General features: G+C 34.5%; 1 protein-coding gene across 1 annotated transcript in view; it reads right to left on the bottom strand.

Annotated features, from left to right (window-relative positions):
- NBEA (neurobeachin) overlaps positions 1-13,595 on the bottom strand; it is a 627,916-nt gene that overhangs the window by 349,876 nt on the left and 264,445 nt on the right. The window contains exon 33 of the mRNA XM_060128644.1: positions 13,249-13,376. Coding sequence (XP_059984627.1) covers positions 13,249-13,376 — 128 coding nt within the window. The remainder of the gene's footprint in view (positions 1-13,248; positions 13,377-13,595) is intronic.

Below are 13,595 nucleotides of genomic sequence, written 5' to 3'. Positions count from 1 at the left end.
AGGAACAACATATCTGGACAGCAGAGATCATGGACCAGGAAAAAGTCTGCCTGTGTATATTCTCTTTAGTTGTGGTAGTGTTTAAAATACGATGCAGGTATTTTTAAATACCTGAATTTAGTAACAAATCAATTGGTTCTCCCACTTCGTTCTAAAATATTAGGGCTTATCCTGAGCTCTCAGAACTAGGCAATTTTATTAGCATTACAGAATTCTTTAATCTGAATCAAGTTTTTAATTAACTCAAAGAAGATCTAAACTGAAAATCTGAAGACATGGTTTCAGAATACAAACTAAATAGCTGTGTAAACTTAAGCTAAGACATTTGCCTCTCTTGACACTAAAAATCTTCTCTGGTAAACGACAGATTAATGATTTTGAAACTTTTTTTTTTTTAACTACAATCTAAAGCAATACATTTTACATCCAGATCTACTATATATAATTGAAACAAATGTTTCACAGAAGATCACTTCCTCTCACTGTGTGCAGATACTCTGATCTCTGCTATGCTATGTCATGGCATGCCATTAAAAATACTGTCAGGGCATGCTTTACTGATTATGCCATATCATCAATGGACCACAAGCTGCAGTCTGAATGTCACTAAAGCTGGCCTGCCTCCTGTATTTACATGGCCTCAAAGCTAAGGATAGTTTTTATATTTTGAAATGGTTGGGAAAAAAAAAGAAGGAAGAATATTTCATGACACTTGAAACATGAAATATTCAAATGTTGAATATTCAAATTTCATAGCCAAGCTCATTGCTTTACATATTGTCTGCAGCTACTTCCTCACTAAAATGGCAAAGTTGAGAAGTTATGACAGAAACTGTATGCAAAGGCTAAAGTATTTGCTTTTGGGCTCCATATGGAAAAAGTCTGCTGATTCCTACACTAAAGGACACCTGTATTTCTTTCTGGCCTGAATATCCATGATTCTAAGTACTTCCTTCATGTCTTACTGGGCTAAACTGGGACTAGCGGAGTAGTTGCATGACGGCGAGAAAAATGATATGGAAAAGTATGGGTTCTTGGTAAGTTATATAGGCATCAGATTTCTATTTCATTCTGTACTTGAAAACAAGAATGAGAAGTAGTAATCCAACAGGCAGTACGTGGTGGCAGTATACAGATTAAAATCATTTACAGCATCTGCCCTGTGAGTTCACAGGGCTTTCACTCGTAGCCTTTAAGTATTTCCTTTTTACAGTGGTCCCAATAAAGGATGGTAGTTGTTTCGCAGGGATTAGTTTTGAACATAAAATGGACGATTATGTTGCACCGCTTTGCTATGTACACGTCAAATTCGCAATGATAAAACAGGCACTAAGGGGAGAAAAAAAAAGCCTCACTTTTATATACTTTATCTGAGTTGAAATTGTCTTTCAACTGTCTTTTTAAAATCTTTTTTTTTGTTCGCATTAGACCTTTATTGAAACACTAGATTTATTCAATAAAATCTTATTTGCTCTTTCTGCCTCCAGACTCTCCTATTTAAACCTTGCTGTATACAACTGACAGACAGTATCTTAATCATATTTTGATTTTCTCTCTCCCTTTTCAAAATTCTTCTGTAGATGACTAGGATCTAGTTTCTTTTTCTCTAGAATATATGTATTTGGCAAAGTCAGTGTCTCTGCCTTTCCACAATCTTCAACAGTGGTCATGAACAGATATACATTCTTCTGGTCCTGGTATCTTCACTTCCCTTACATACCTGGTTTCCCTTCCAGGTTTAAACCTGACTAACATGCACCCAAATTCTGTTTCTGTGTATGCTGTACTGTTATTTTACAAAATTTTGTTTTAGGAATATAGCTGGGAACAAAGCAATATCAGGATAAATATCAGCTCTCGGGGATATAAACAAAACTTGGGAGTATTGTACTGAAATATATTATTTCATGGTCAATATTAAAAATTAGTTACTATAATCATCACTCGTGAAGTCCTCAGACAACGTTGGAATAAGGCAACCAAGGGATTTTTGCTTTTTGCTTGTTTCAAATTAAATAAATTAAGCCCCTCTCTTTTATCATTCAGACCAATTACTAGAATCTACTTGACTATAGAAAACAATTTCATTTGTTCTACCATCCACTTATCCATCCACAAGTGTGTTTTGGGTACATAGCTAATGCTAGGTCCTCTGGCAGGTCCTAGAGCCCTTGTGGAGTGCATGCTTTCCATGAATCTATTAAAACAGAAGGAAAAAAAAATATTCTCAAGTTTTTAAAGTATGTAAGTTAATATTATAAAATTAAAAGAATATTTATAACATATTTCATAATCTAAAACAATCAGAATTCAGTTTAAAAAAAAGGTGGATTTGCCTTAGAGCAACTTAAGGATACAGAGGGCCATCAGTTACTAACTGAACTCAGTATAAACACTGTGAACTAATTACATATTATAACTATATAATGTCCATAAGAATATAAAATGGCTGGAAAATATAACCACTGTAAGTACTCAGCAGTGTATTTTCTCTTTAAAATTTTCCAATTTAGTTTTTCTTTCCCAATTGTTTATTTCTTGAATGTGCATAAACATCTGAGAGGGTGAAAAATAAACGCCTATAGTGATTTCAAGCTTAGTTTCTGGAAGGTCCGATGTAGCTTAGCATATGTATAGACATTATATCTAAATCAGTATGCAGGCAATTTTCACAGTATAAAAATAAGTTATTTTCTGCCTCAATATAAACTACATGTGTAGCCTCCGAAAACAGACTTGTTATTCAATATTCTATAGTCCATGGAATATACAGACCTTTGCTTCATGTTATTAACTGATCTAGAGCACCCATATGTAGTGATTTGCCCAGATAATGCAAGCTGATACCAGCCTGCGTGTCATTCTAAATATGGGCATTTTCTCTTCTGAAAACGTTCTGGTTTGCATGAAAATTTATATGCATACTTTAACTTTATTAGAACAAAAGAGAAAACTGTTCCCTTTTAAAATTATGTTATGAAATATATGATACAGGTAACTACAATCTATTATTTCGTGAAACAAAAATATTTCCCAAACACCATATCAAGGTAGATAATCCATTTCTTAGGGATACATTTAGCTGCTACTGATGACAGATTCTTCATATTCAGTTATTCCTGTAGTAAGTAGTTCCGATATGCCACTTTTAGATGGCCACACATGGTCTACTTTTTTTAAAGCTTCTTTTTTAATCCAAGATACAAAGATCATGCACTGCATTTAGTTGTCATAGCTTATTAGTATCCTTTCATCTACAACAGTTCACAGCTTTCTTGCACCTCAAAACTTCCTAATTTTGGTATCCAGATTGCTTTTCTCCCCCCAAATTTAAAAAAAGTTTCCCCACGTTTAAATTCAGGCTACACATTTTGGCCAATAATATTCAATTTCATGGTCTATTCTTGATTTATATGCTGTTATTCATATCTCCTATCTCTGTGCAGAAGATTCATTCCTGTATGCTTTACTTCTAATTTCTCTCCTGGGAGCCTAGGAGATGATGTGTTACCTCTGACTATATTTCTATAGTATACTACAGAACACTTAATATAGTATATTATATATACCAATATACTTGATATACTATATTCAGGTAATTCTTCTGGTAAATAAGGTTTCTCTGACTTTTCATCATTCCTTGATTTTATATTACGTTGTTGGAATGTAGTTCCAGCTCAGCTAGTCAAGAATATATGATAAGAGTCATAATAATTTTAGTGAATGAAAAACTAATATTGGTTTGAGGACTTTAGTAAAACCATTCTCTTTGATGAATCATGTCTTCTTTGCTTTAATCATCTTTATTGGCTAAAAGGAGATTTCCATATTGAAATACTAAACTGGGCAGTTTGAAATATTTTATTTGTGATGAAAAAGTATGATTTCTCTTTTTAGAGGGTATTGTTTTCATGTTAGAAGTTACCTATGATGGAAAAATCTTTGTTAACATCTACATTTAGTAAACATTTGTGTTATTTTTTGGACAACTTAAATTCTACTAATTTGTAAGCAAAAAGTAATCTGGAAAAGATGCTCAGCGATTAGGGCAATACAAAAAGAGCTATGCTTTTGAACACAGAATCAACTAAAACTGAATGAGAACATCCTTGCAGATAAATTGTGAATTTAACAGATGCAGAAAATTCCATTTACATTTCCCTCAACTCACATCTATTCTTATTCTATAAATTATTCTTCTAAGTTCAGAAGTGTCCCTGTTCCCTTCCAAAGTGAATTTCTATATTTGGTCTGAGCCCTTCTTGATTCATGATGTCCTTTCTGCACTATTTCTCTTATACCTATCAAGCATCTTTATTTTTACATCTCCAGTGTTTCGCTTTTTTTTTTCCCTCTGTCTCCTAACAGACATAGATTTCTCCTCCATGAATAAAATTGTCCATACTCACTTGAATGTCTATCAATTTTACTCTCTTGTTTCACTGTCATATTTTTCCAACAAGTGGTCTATGTTTAGTCATTTTTTTCCCCAAAATGTTCGCCTTTGGCAATCCAGTATCTGTTTCCACTATTCTTCTGAAATGTCTCCAAGGTAACCAAAGGATACGTTTCATGAAATCAAGTGGTCTGGTTTTAGTCTTCCTCCTCTTGACTTCTGCATAATATTTTCCACTTTCATGTAGTAAGAATAAATTTTCAGCCCTCATTTTTAACACCTAAGTTATTTTTCTATTTTAATTCAACTTTATAGAAAGACAGTTTACATAAAATACAATTTGACAATTTTGAATGTATACTTCTTTGAGTAAAGACAAATTTATACATCTATTTAGCCACCAGTACAACCTGCTCCCCGCAAATTTCCTTTGTGCCTATTCCTACTCAGTCTTCTCTGCATCCCTAACCCCAGACAACCACTGTGTTCTACACAAAAGATTTCTTCTGCGCCAGTGTTTTGTAAAAATGAAATCATACGATACGAACTCGTTTAAGCCAGGCTTCTCTTGCATGATGTTTCTGAAATTCATGCATTTTGCTATGAGTATCAGTAGTTTTACTTTTTTTTTTAATTTCCGAGCAGTAATCTATCATATGGACATACAAGCATTTGTTTACCCATTTTTTTAATGAATATAATTTTTCTATTTCTTATGAATTTTTGTATGAAAATTTGTATCTTTATGTGGACATATGTGTGTTTTACTTGAATGATAACTGTAGTGGAATTCCTGGATCAAATTTTACGTGACTGTTGATAAAACATTGCCAAACTGTTTTTCAAAGTTATACCCTTTTATATTCTGAATCAGCAATGCACGAGATCCTTAGGATTTTCTACATACGTGATAATTTCAACTGCAATTAAAAACAGTTTTACTTCCACCTCTCCAAATCTGTATGTCTATTATTTTTACTCCTTGCCTTACTGTACTACTTAAGATCATACAGTAAAATGTTGAGTTAAAGTGGTGAGAGGCAAAATCCTTCCCTTATTCCCAATTTCACTTGGTTTTTCACTAAGTATAACATTACTTTCAGTTTTTCATAAATACCAATTTTAGGTTAGGTTTGTTCCCTTTGGGACCTATTTTTCTCAGAGATTTTATCATGAATGGGTATTGAATTTTAATAAATGCTTTTCCTGCATCAATTGAAAATGAAAAAAAATTTCATATATACCCCTATATTAACTATTTCTTACATTCTCCTTTGTGTGTATCTAAGTTTCCAACTGGTATCATTAACCCTCTGCTTGAAAAAATTTACTCATTGCTGTGTTGGCAATGAATTTTAACATCTTTTGTTGTGTGAAAAAGTCTTTATTTCTCCTTCATTTTTGAGGAATATTTTCACTGGACAAAGTATTTCAGGTTGGAAGTCTTTTCTATCAACACTTGAAAGATGTTCCATTATTTTCTGGTTTGCAATAATTTCTGACTAAATGTTGATGATAATTTTATTTTTGTAACTCATGTTTTTTTTTCCTGACAGTGATTTCAACGTTTTAATTTTAAATTATTATAGATTAAAACTGACTTTTTTACTTTGCGTGTAAATTTTTATGAGATTTAATACATGTATTGATCCATGTATCACCATCATCCCAAGAAATCCTTTGAAAAATTCCTTTACAGTGATACCCTTTCCCACGCATAAACCCTGACCACCACTGATCTGTATGGAGAATGTTCAAAAAATAAAAATAAAAAGGAAACATAACGTACACAACCCTTGGGATGAGTTTTTCTTCCACACAATAATTTTGATGAGATTCATCCAAGCAGTAAGGTTTATCAGTAGTTTGTTCCTTTTTTCTTCTGTTTGAATGCACCATAGTCCCTTTATTCTTTTACTCACTAAAAAACATTTGAATTTCTCCAGCTTCTGGCTATCACAAATAAAGCTGCTATGAACATTTATGTATAGGTTTCTATGTGGAGGTAAGTTTTCATTTTCTCTAGGGAAAATTTCAAGGAATGGGATTACTGGGTCATATGATAAGTGACTGTTTAACTTAATAAGAAACTTCCAAACCATTTTCCTCAGTGACTGCCACTTTGCATTCTCAAAGCCATGGGTGAGAGTGCCAGTTGCTCCAAATTCTCCCCAGCACTTGGTATTGGGTGGCCAAAAACAGCCTTCAGTTTAAGTAAAACGACACATTTTTCACTTTCACCAAGAACTTTATTGAATAACATATCCACCCTTTTGTTCCACTACCTTCTGCCATTTTTCAGGCAACTTCATAATTCCATCTTCCCAAAACTTTTTTTATTTTTTTGAGCAAAGAACTGTTCCATGTGCCTTTTACAGTCTTCAGGGAAATGAAATTTTTTTCCATTAAGATAATTTTGTAAAGACCGAGATAAATAGAAATCCGAAGGTGCAATGTCTGCTGAATGCAGTGGATGAATCAGAACTTCCCAGCCAAGCTATAACAGTTTTTGCCCGGTCATCAGAGAAACACATGGTCTTGCATTATCCTGATGGAAGATTATACGTTTTCTGTTGACTATTTCTGGACGCTTTTCATTGAGTGCAGTGCCGCTTTCAGTTAGTCGAATCGGGAGCCGGACTTGGAATTAATCATTTGGGTTTTCGGAAAGAGTTCGTAATAGAGGGGCTCCCTTCCAATCCCACCATATACACAACATCACCTTCTTTGGATGAGGACCAGCCTTTGGTGTGGTTGGTGGTGGTTCATTTCGCTTGCTGCATGATCTCTTCTGTTCCACATTATTGTACAGTATCCACTTTTCATCGCCCTTCACAATTTGTTTTAAAAACGGAACGTTTTCATTACGTTTCAGTAGAGAATCGCACGCGGAAATGTGGTCAAGAAGGTTTTTTTCACTTAACTTACGTGGAACCCAAACATCAAAGCAATTCACATAACCAAGCTGGTGCAAATGATTTTCAACGCTTGATTTGGATATTTTGAGTATGTCGGCTATCTCCCGCGTGGTATAACGTTGATTGTTCTCAATTACTGTTTCGATTGGATAGTATCAACTTCAACTGGTCTACCCGACCGTGGAGCATCATCAGCGAGAAATCTCTAGCAGGAAACTTCGCAAACCACTTTTGACACATTTGATCAGTCACAGCACCTTCTCTATATACTGCACAAATCTTTTTGTGCATTTCAGTTGTGTTTTTACCTTTCTTGAAATAATAAAGCACAATATGCCAAATATACTGCTTTTTTTCTTCCATCTTCAATATTAAAATGGCTACCCAAAACTTCACCAATTTTGATAGGTCTCTTTTTTTTTTTTTTTTTTTTTGCGGTATGCGGGCCTCTCACTGCTGTGGCCTCTCCCGTTGCGGAGCACAGGCTCCGGATGCGCAGGCTCAGCGGCCATGGCCCACGGGCCCAGCCGCTCCGCGGCATGTGGGATCCTCCCGGACCGGGGCACGAACCCGTGTCCCCTGCATCGGCAGGCGGACTCTCAACCACTGCGCCACCAGGGAAGCCCGATAGGTCTCTTTTTAAATGCACACTGATGTGACAGCTGCCACATACAATCTAACAAAATTGTTTCGAATGAATTAAAGACAACTAAGTGCTGCTAGAGCCATCTTATGGAAGAAGATGAACAAACCTTTTGGCCCACACAATATTACCAGTATTTTTTACTTTAGTCATTCTCATATGTTTGTAGTGTTGTGTCATCCTGGTTTTAATTTGCATTTACCTTCTAATAATGTTGACTATCTTTTTACGAACTTATTTGGCATCCTAATGTGATCTTTTGTGAAGTATCTGTTCAAGACATTTTTAAATGAGTTGTTGGTTTGCTTAATGTTGATGACTACTTTTTGAAATTTTCTCTTGAAACCTGGTTTTGAACAGTTTAATTATGATGTTCCATGGAATTATTTTCTTTGTGTCCATCCCACTTGAGGTTAGTTGAATTTCTTGGATCTTAGGATTAATAGTTTTCAAATTATTTGGCTATACACATACACACATATCGTCTCAACCTCCTTCATCTTGGACTCCAATTCCATGTATGTTAAACTGCTTGAGGAGTAGCCCTTGTTACTGACACTCCTTTCCCATTTCCAGGCTGCCTCAAGTCTATCTGTATTTCATTTCCTGACTTTGAGACTATCTGCTGTATCCCCATGATAATTAAGTTATCTCTAATGTTCTTGTGAGTTCTCAACCAAACACAAGTAATGCTCATGGAACATAGCAGTGATATTGAGGGCCATTCTGTGCGGTGGTGGAACAAGGTAAAGGGCACTAAGGCTAAGACACATACACACACAGCCCTCACCCCCAACACACACACACAAACATCTTCTCTTCTAATTAACTTGGGTCTGCTTCTTTATTACTATGGCAACTCTAGGCTCATGGTATTTCCAAGACCTCCTGAATAACAATTATCAAGATCTAACGCCAGCACTCCATCTACAACGGGACCTTCTTCCTTAAATCTGAACTCTATAATAGGCTCCTTTATCAACTCTTTAAGAGAAGTCCAATGGCTCCTCTGAAGTGCATCCTCCATTGCTGCCTAAGCCAAATAAATAAAGCAATTTTGTTTTGTTTTAAATTAATGATAATGATCATTTATTCAAAAAGATGAGAGAGACTGGTGGGTGATGATTACATATAACTTCTATAAATTGACAAGGATTAAAACAATGGTGTACTCATGCAATAATAGAGCAGTGAAACAGATTTAAAAGTTTGGTAACCAACCCATTAGTATAACTATAACAGTTTTGGACCAAACGTTGTTTTGCCATCTTTTTTTTTTTTTTTTTTTTTGGTACGCGGGCCTCTCACTGTTGTGGCCTCTCCCGTTGCGGAGCACAGGCTCCGGACGCGCAGGCTCAGCGGCCATGGCTCACGGGCCCAGCCGCTCTGCGGCATGCGGGATCTTCCCGGACTGGGGCACGAACCCGCATTCCCTGCATTGGCAGGCGGACTCTCAACCACTGTGCTACCAGGGAAGCCCCTGTTTTGCCATCTTAAGCTGGTAGATTTTGATATTTGCATTATATACTCTAATTTGTACACATTAGTTTGCACATTGAAAAGCTAGAATTTTCTTAGAGAAAGTTCACTAAGCTCCCCAAAACTATCATCTTAAAAAATACTAATTATTGCCAAGGGGAAGACACACACACACACACACACACACACACACACACACAAAAGCTATGCAAAAATAGCTACTGTTAATGAGTGAACTTAAAAGGTATGAACAACACTGATTACTACAGAATCATACAATAATAAATTTAACACAGGTTGACTAATAAAATGATAGACACATTAAGAAAAGGAAAGGACATTATTTTAGCATGTGTTTTAAAGGACACAGACAGTATAAACTACCAATAATTAATTATTCTATAAGAAAAGAGTTAAATGGATACACATGTGAATCAAGAAAAACTGAATATAAAACAACAAAGATTCAATTCAAACATATTTTATGATTACTTGAAATCAGGAGTAATTGTCTTTTCTTTTCATAAGACATTAAAATATCTTCAGTTACCTAAATCCAGTTTTGTTCCTACCATACCTATACATATGATGAAATCAAAAGCATTGAGATTTATTCATCAGAAGCACTATTTCTGAACAGAAATATTCAATAACTAAAGATATTTTTATCATATTACTCTCCTGAGCTCTTCACAATAGTTTGACAGTTTTTCTTCTCAGAGGAGAGGAAGAGTGTGTCAAATTATGGAAAGAAGGGAAATGGAGGAGAGAGAAAAAGAAAGAATGATCAAGAGTACATGTTCAAGAATGAGAACATGACAGGATATATATTTTCATAGTCTGGGGCAGAGAGCAAGAATGGACCTTGGGTGAGTATAGGATCCAAGGCATGGGTGTGGATGATTGATCAATATTAGGAATTCTCACCACAGAACACAAAAGTTTTATCTACCTTCCCTTATTTTCAAAACTTACCTCTACCAAACATTATCAGTAACACAAATAATATTGTATTCAAGTACAAGGAAAAAAATACTCAATATTATGTACCAGAATCTAAGTTAGGCAATGTTAATAAAACCAATAAAATACTTCCTATTTACAAGTGAAAAACAATTTTATTAATATTGTATAAATAAAATGGCACAGGAGCACAGAAGAGAAGGCATTAATTTGGCATAAGGAACCTGAAGCAGAACTCAAAGGATGAGAATAATTTGGGGGAAAGAAAAAAGGAAAAAGATCCAATGCAGAAAGAAGGGTTGTACAAAAACAAAGCAATGTGACAATGTGTAACTTATTGAATGTTAAAGGAATGTCCTCTATAGTAAGAGGACAGAGACTAGTTGAGTCTGAAAGGGAAGGTTATGACTAAATGGTGAGGATACCTAATGCTGTTCTGGAATACAGCAGAGGATTCTAGATTTTTTGATTGTATGGCCTAGCAGAAATTTGGAGGACCATATCTTAAGGTTGTCAACTTTCTATTGTGCCAAGTAATGGCATTTACAAAACGAAACTCAAAACTTAAAAATCTACCATTTGCTATCATCATTTTATTAAGAAAAATCATTTTAACACAAAAGAAGAGTATGAACATTACACCAACATAGTTTTAAAAATAGGATATTTAATTAAATTCTTTGGATTCAGAAAAGTGAAAAAGTAAAATTGTATTCTATCAAGGGAACACAAAGTGAATTCTTAATATATAACTTGGTCTAACGTTTCCTTTTTCGCACAGTCACCTTTATAAAAATCCAAGAGGATTATTCTTAATGCTGCTTCAACTCAATTCAGAGTATTTGAGGTAAACTTAGGGAAGCCCAAGAAAAATAGCTCTCAATTACAGGCTATTTCTCCTACCTTCTCTCTGCAGGGCTGGGAAGAAATAAGAAACAGTCCAGATGTCTGGCCATGGAAAATTCTGGAAAGGGGGCTACATGTATGGGGTTCTGACTGACCAACATAGAGCAGTTAAAAAGTCATCTGACAGTAATTCCTTAGAACTCAAAATTGTCACAAACTCATTTAGGAACCAATAATATAAGTTTTATAACTTCAAATAATTCCTTCTTTGCTTTGGCTGCTGGAAAACAGTGCATCCCAATTCTAATAACAGTACAGGATCCATTACTAACACTACTATATTACTAACTTTATTCCATGTTTATTTTTGCATGTATTTGTTCACTATTTATGAATTTCTTTGGTAAATCTGTCAGTTAATTTCTGGAAAAGATATACATAAATACTGAAAAAATTAAAAGACTTTTAGGGAATGAGGAAACATTTGAGATTTAATTTTTTAATGATGTTTATTGAATTTTTTTTATTATTATAAAGGTAACACATGTTATAGGGTCATTACACTATTCTCTTGACCTAGGACACTCTTCTAGTAAGCTGTATGGCTCACCTCCTTTAAGTCTTTGCTGAGATGTAACTTTTACTACTGGCTTATTTAAAATTAATCACCTCTTTAAAACTGCAACCTAACCCTGACACTTCTATAATACCAATCCCCTGTGTTGTACTTATCCTTTTACATAACACTTACCACCTCATATGCTATATAATTTAATTACTTATTTTGCTCAGTATTTATTTATGTTCTCTCTTTGATAGAATATAAGGTGACCAAGACAGGGATCTTTGTTATTTACTAATATATTCCAAGTATCTAATAGCACTTGGCCTAGAGCAAAAACACTGTATTAAGAAAAAAATGAATAGCCCTCCATGTGTCACTATTCTAAGAGCTTTATAGGCATTATACAATTTAATCCTTACAAGAACCCTGGGAGAGAGGTGTTATCATTGACTACATCTTATAGAAAGCAACTAAGCTACAAAATGGCTACGTAACTCACAAAGGTCATACAGCTAAGAAAGCAGTGAAACAAGGGTTTAAATTCAGGTTATTAACTATTATTGTTTCCCCTAATAGAAACAGATTGTGTAAAAGCAGTTGAGACAATGACAGAACAGGTAAGGAAAACTTCCACAGTAAATAGGAAGTAAAAAGCAAATATATGTGTGTGTGTGTGTGTGTGTGTGTGTGTGTGAGTGTATGTATGTTTGCAAATATATAAACATATATATAAATATATATATACCTGCTAAATTCAAGGAATAGCACCTAAAGCCATTATTCACGTACAGGATCATCTAGATATTGATTACCCCTTTCTGAAGCTCATGAATATTTATAGAACAAAACTTCTGTTTAAAGAAGTAAGGCTTCAGACAACCATATTTTTCAAAGCTCCTAATACAGATGCTTATATTAAATCTTCCCAACAGTTAATTTATCTTCTTTGCCTTCTCACTCCATTTAAGCTGCTGATGAGTAGATAACAGCTTCATCAATTCCCAGTTAAGTATTTCTTTACATTTTCTTAGTTAAGGATTCTCATATTACACATGGTATGTGTGAATAAGAAAAGTCACTTGAAGCATCACTTTAAGAGTTAGAAGGGGATTTTAGAGATCACTGCTTAGTAAACATGCCACCCTAATGAAGGATATACAGCAGCCCTAATAGATTGGGATTATAAGGGCCAGAGCCTCCCATTCCAACACTTTTTCAAAGTTCTTCATTCTGTTATTAGCATTGACTGTGCAAACATGCTACTTTTTTTTTTAATGAATAAGAAGAAAGCATACATGAATATCTTACTAGAATTTGTGGAAGCAATGTCTTTATATTCTTCTGTCAATAAATATTCCTCTAGTAGCACAAGTTATGCCATGATTAATAGATACATTATAGGAAACTAAAATAATTAGAATAGAGAGAGAAATCATACCTTCTATCAATAGCTCTTGTCCATGACTGCCAAGAAGTGTACGAGATAGGAATGGGGCAAAGTCTACAAAAATTTCACGAAGAAGAGGAGCAACTTTTTCTAAAGCTCTTTCAAGTTTTGCAGTGATGCTGTTGAAATTAAGACATAAAGACTAGTAAATATGGTTCAATATAAAAAGTCAAATAAACTTTACTTCTAAATTAAAACCTTTAAAATTATAAAAGTCCAATTCTAACGCACTGAATAATAACAGCTTCATGTAGAAGGGACACTGTAGAGTTTCACATCAGTCATAAGGCTACTCAAAAGACTGTTGCTAAATCAGATTGATTATACTGTGAAAAGGA

The sequence above is a fragment of the Lagenorhynchus albirostris genome, chromosome 18 (assembly GCF_949774975.1).
Source record: "Lagenorhynchus albirostris chromosome 18, mLagAlb1.1, whole genome shotgun sequence".
Lineage (NCBI taxonomy): Eukaryota > Metazoa > Chordata > Mammalia > Artiodactyla > Delphinidae > Lagenorhynchus > Lagenorhynchus albirostris.
This window is presented reverse-complemented; position numbering and strand designations above follow the sequence as displayed.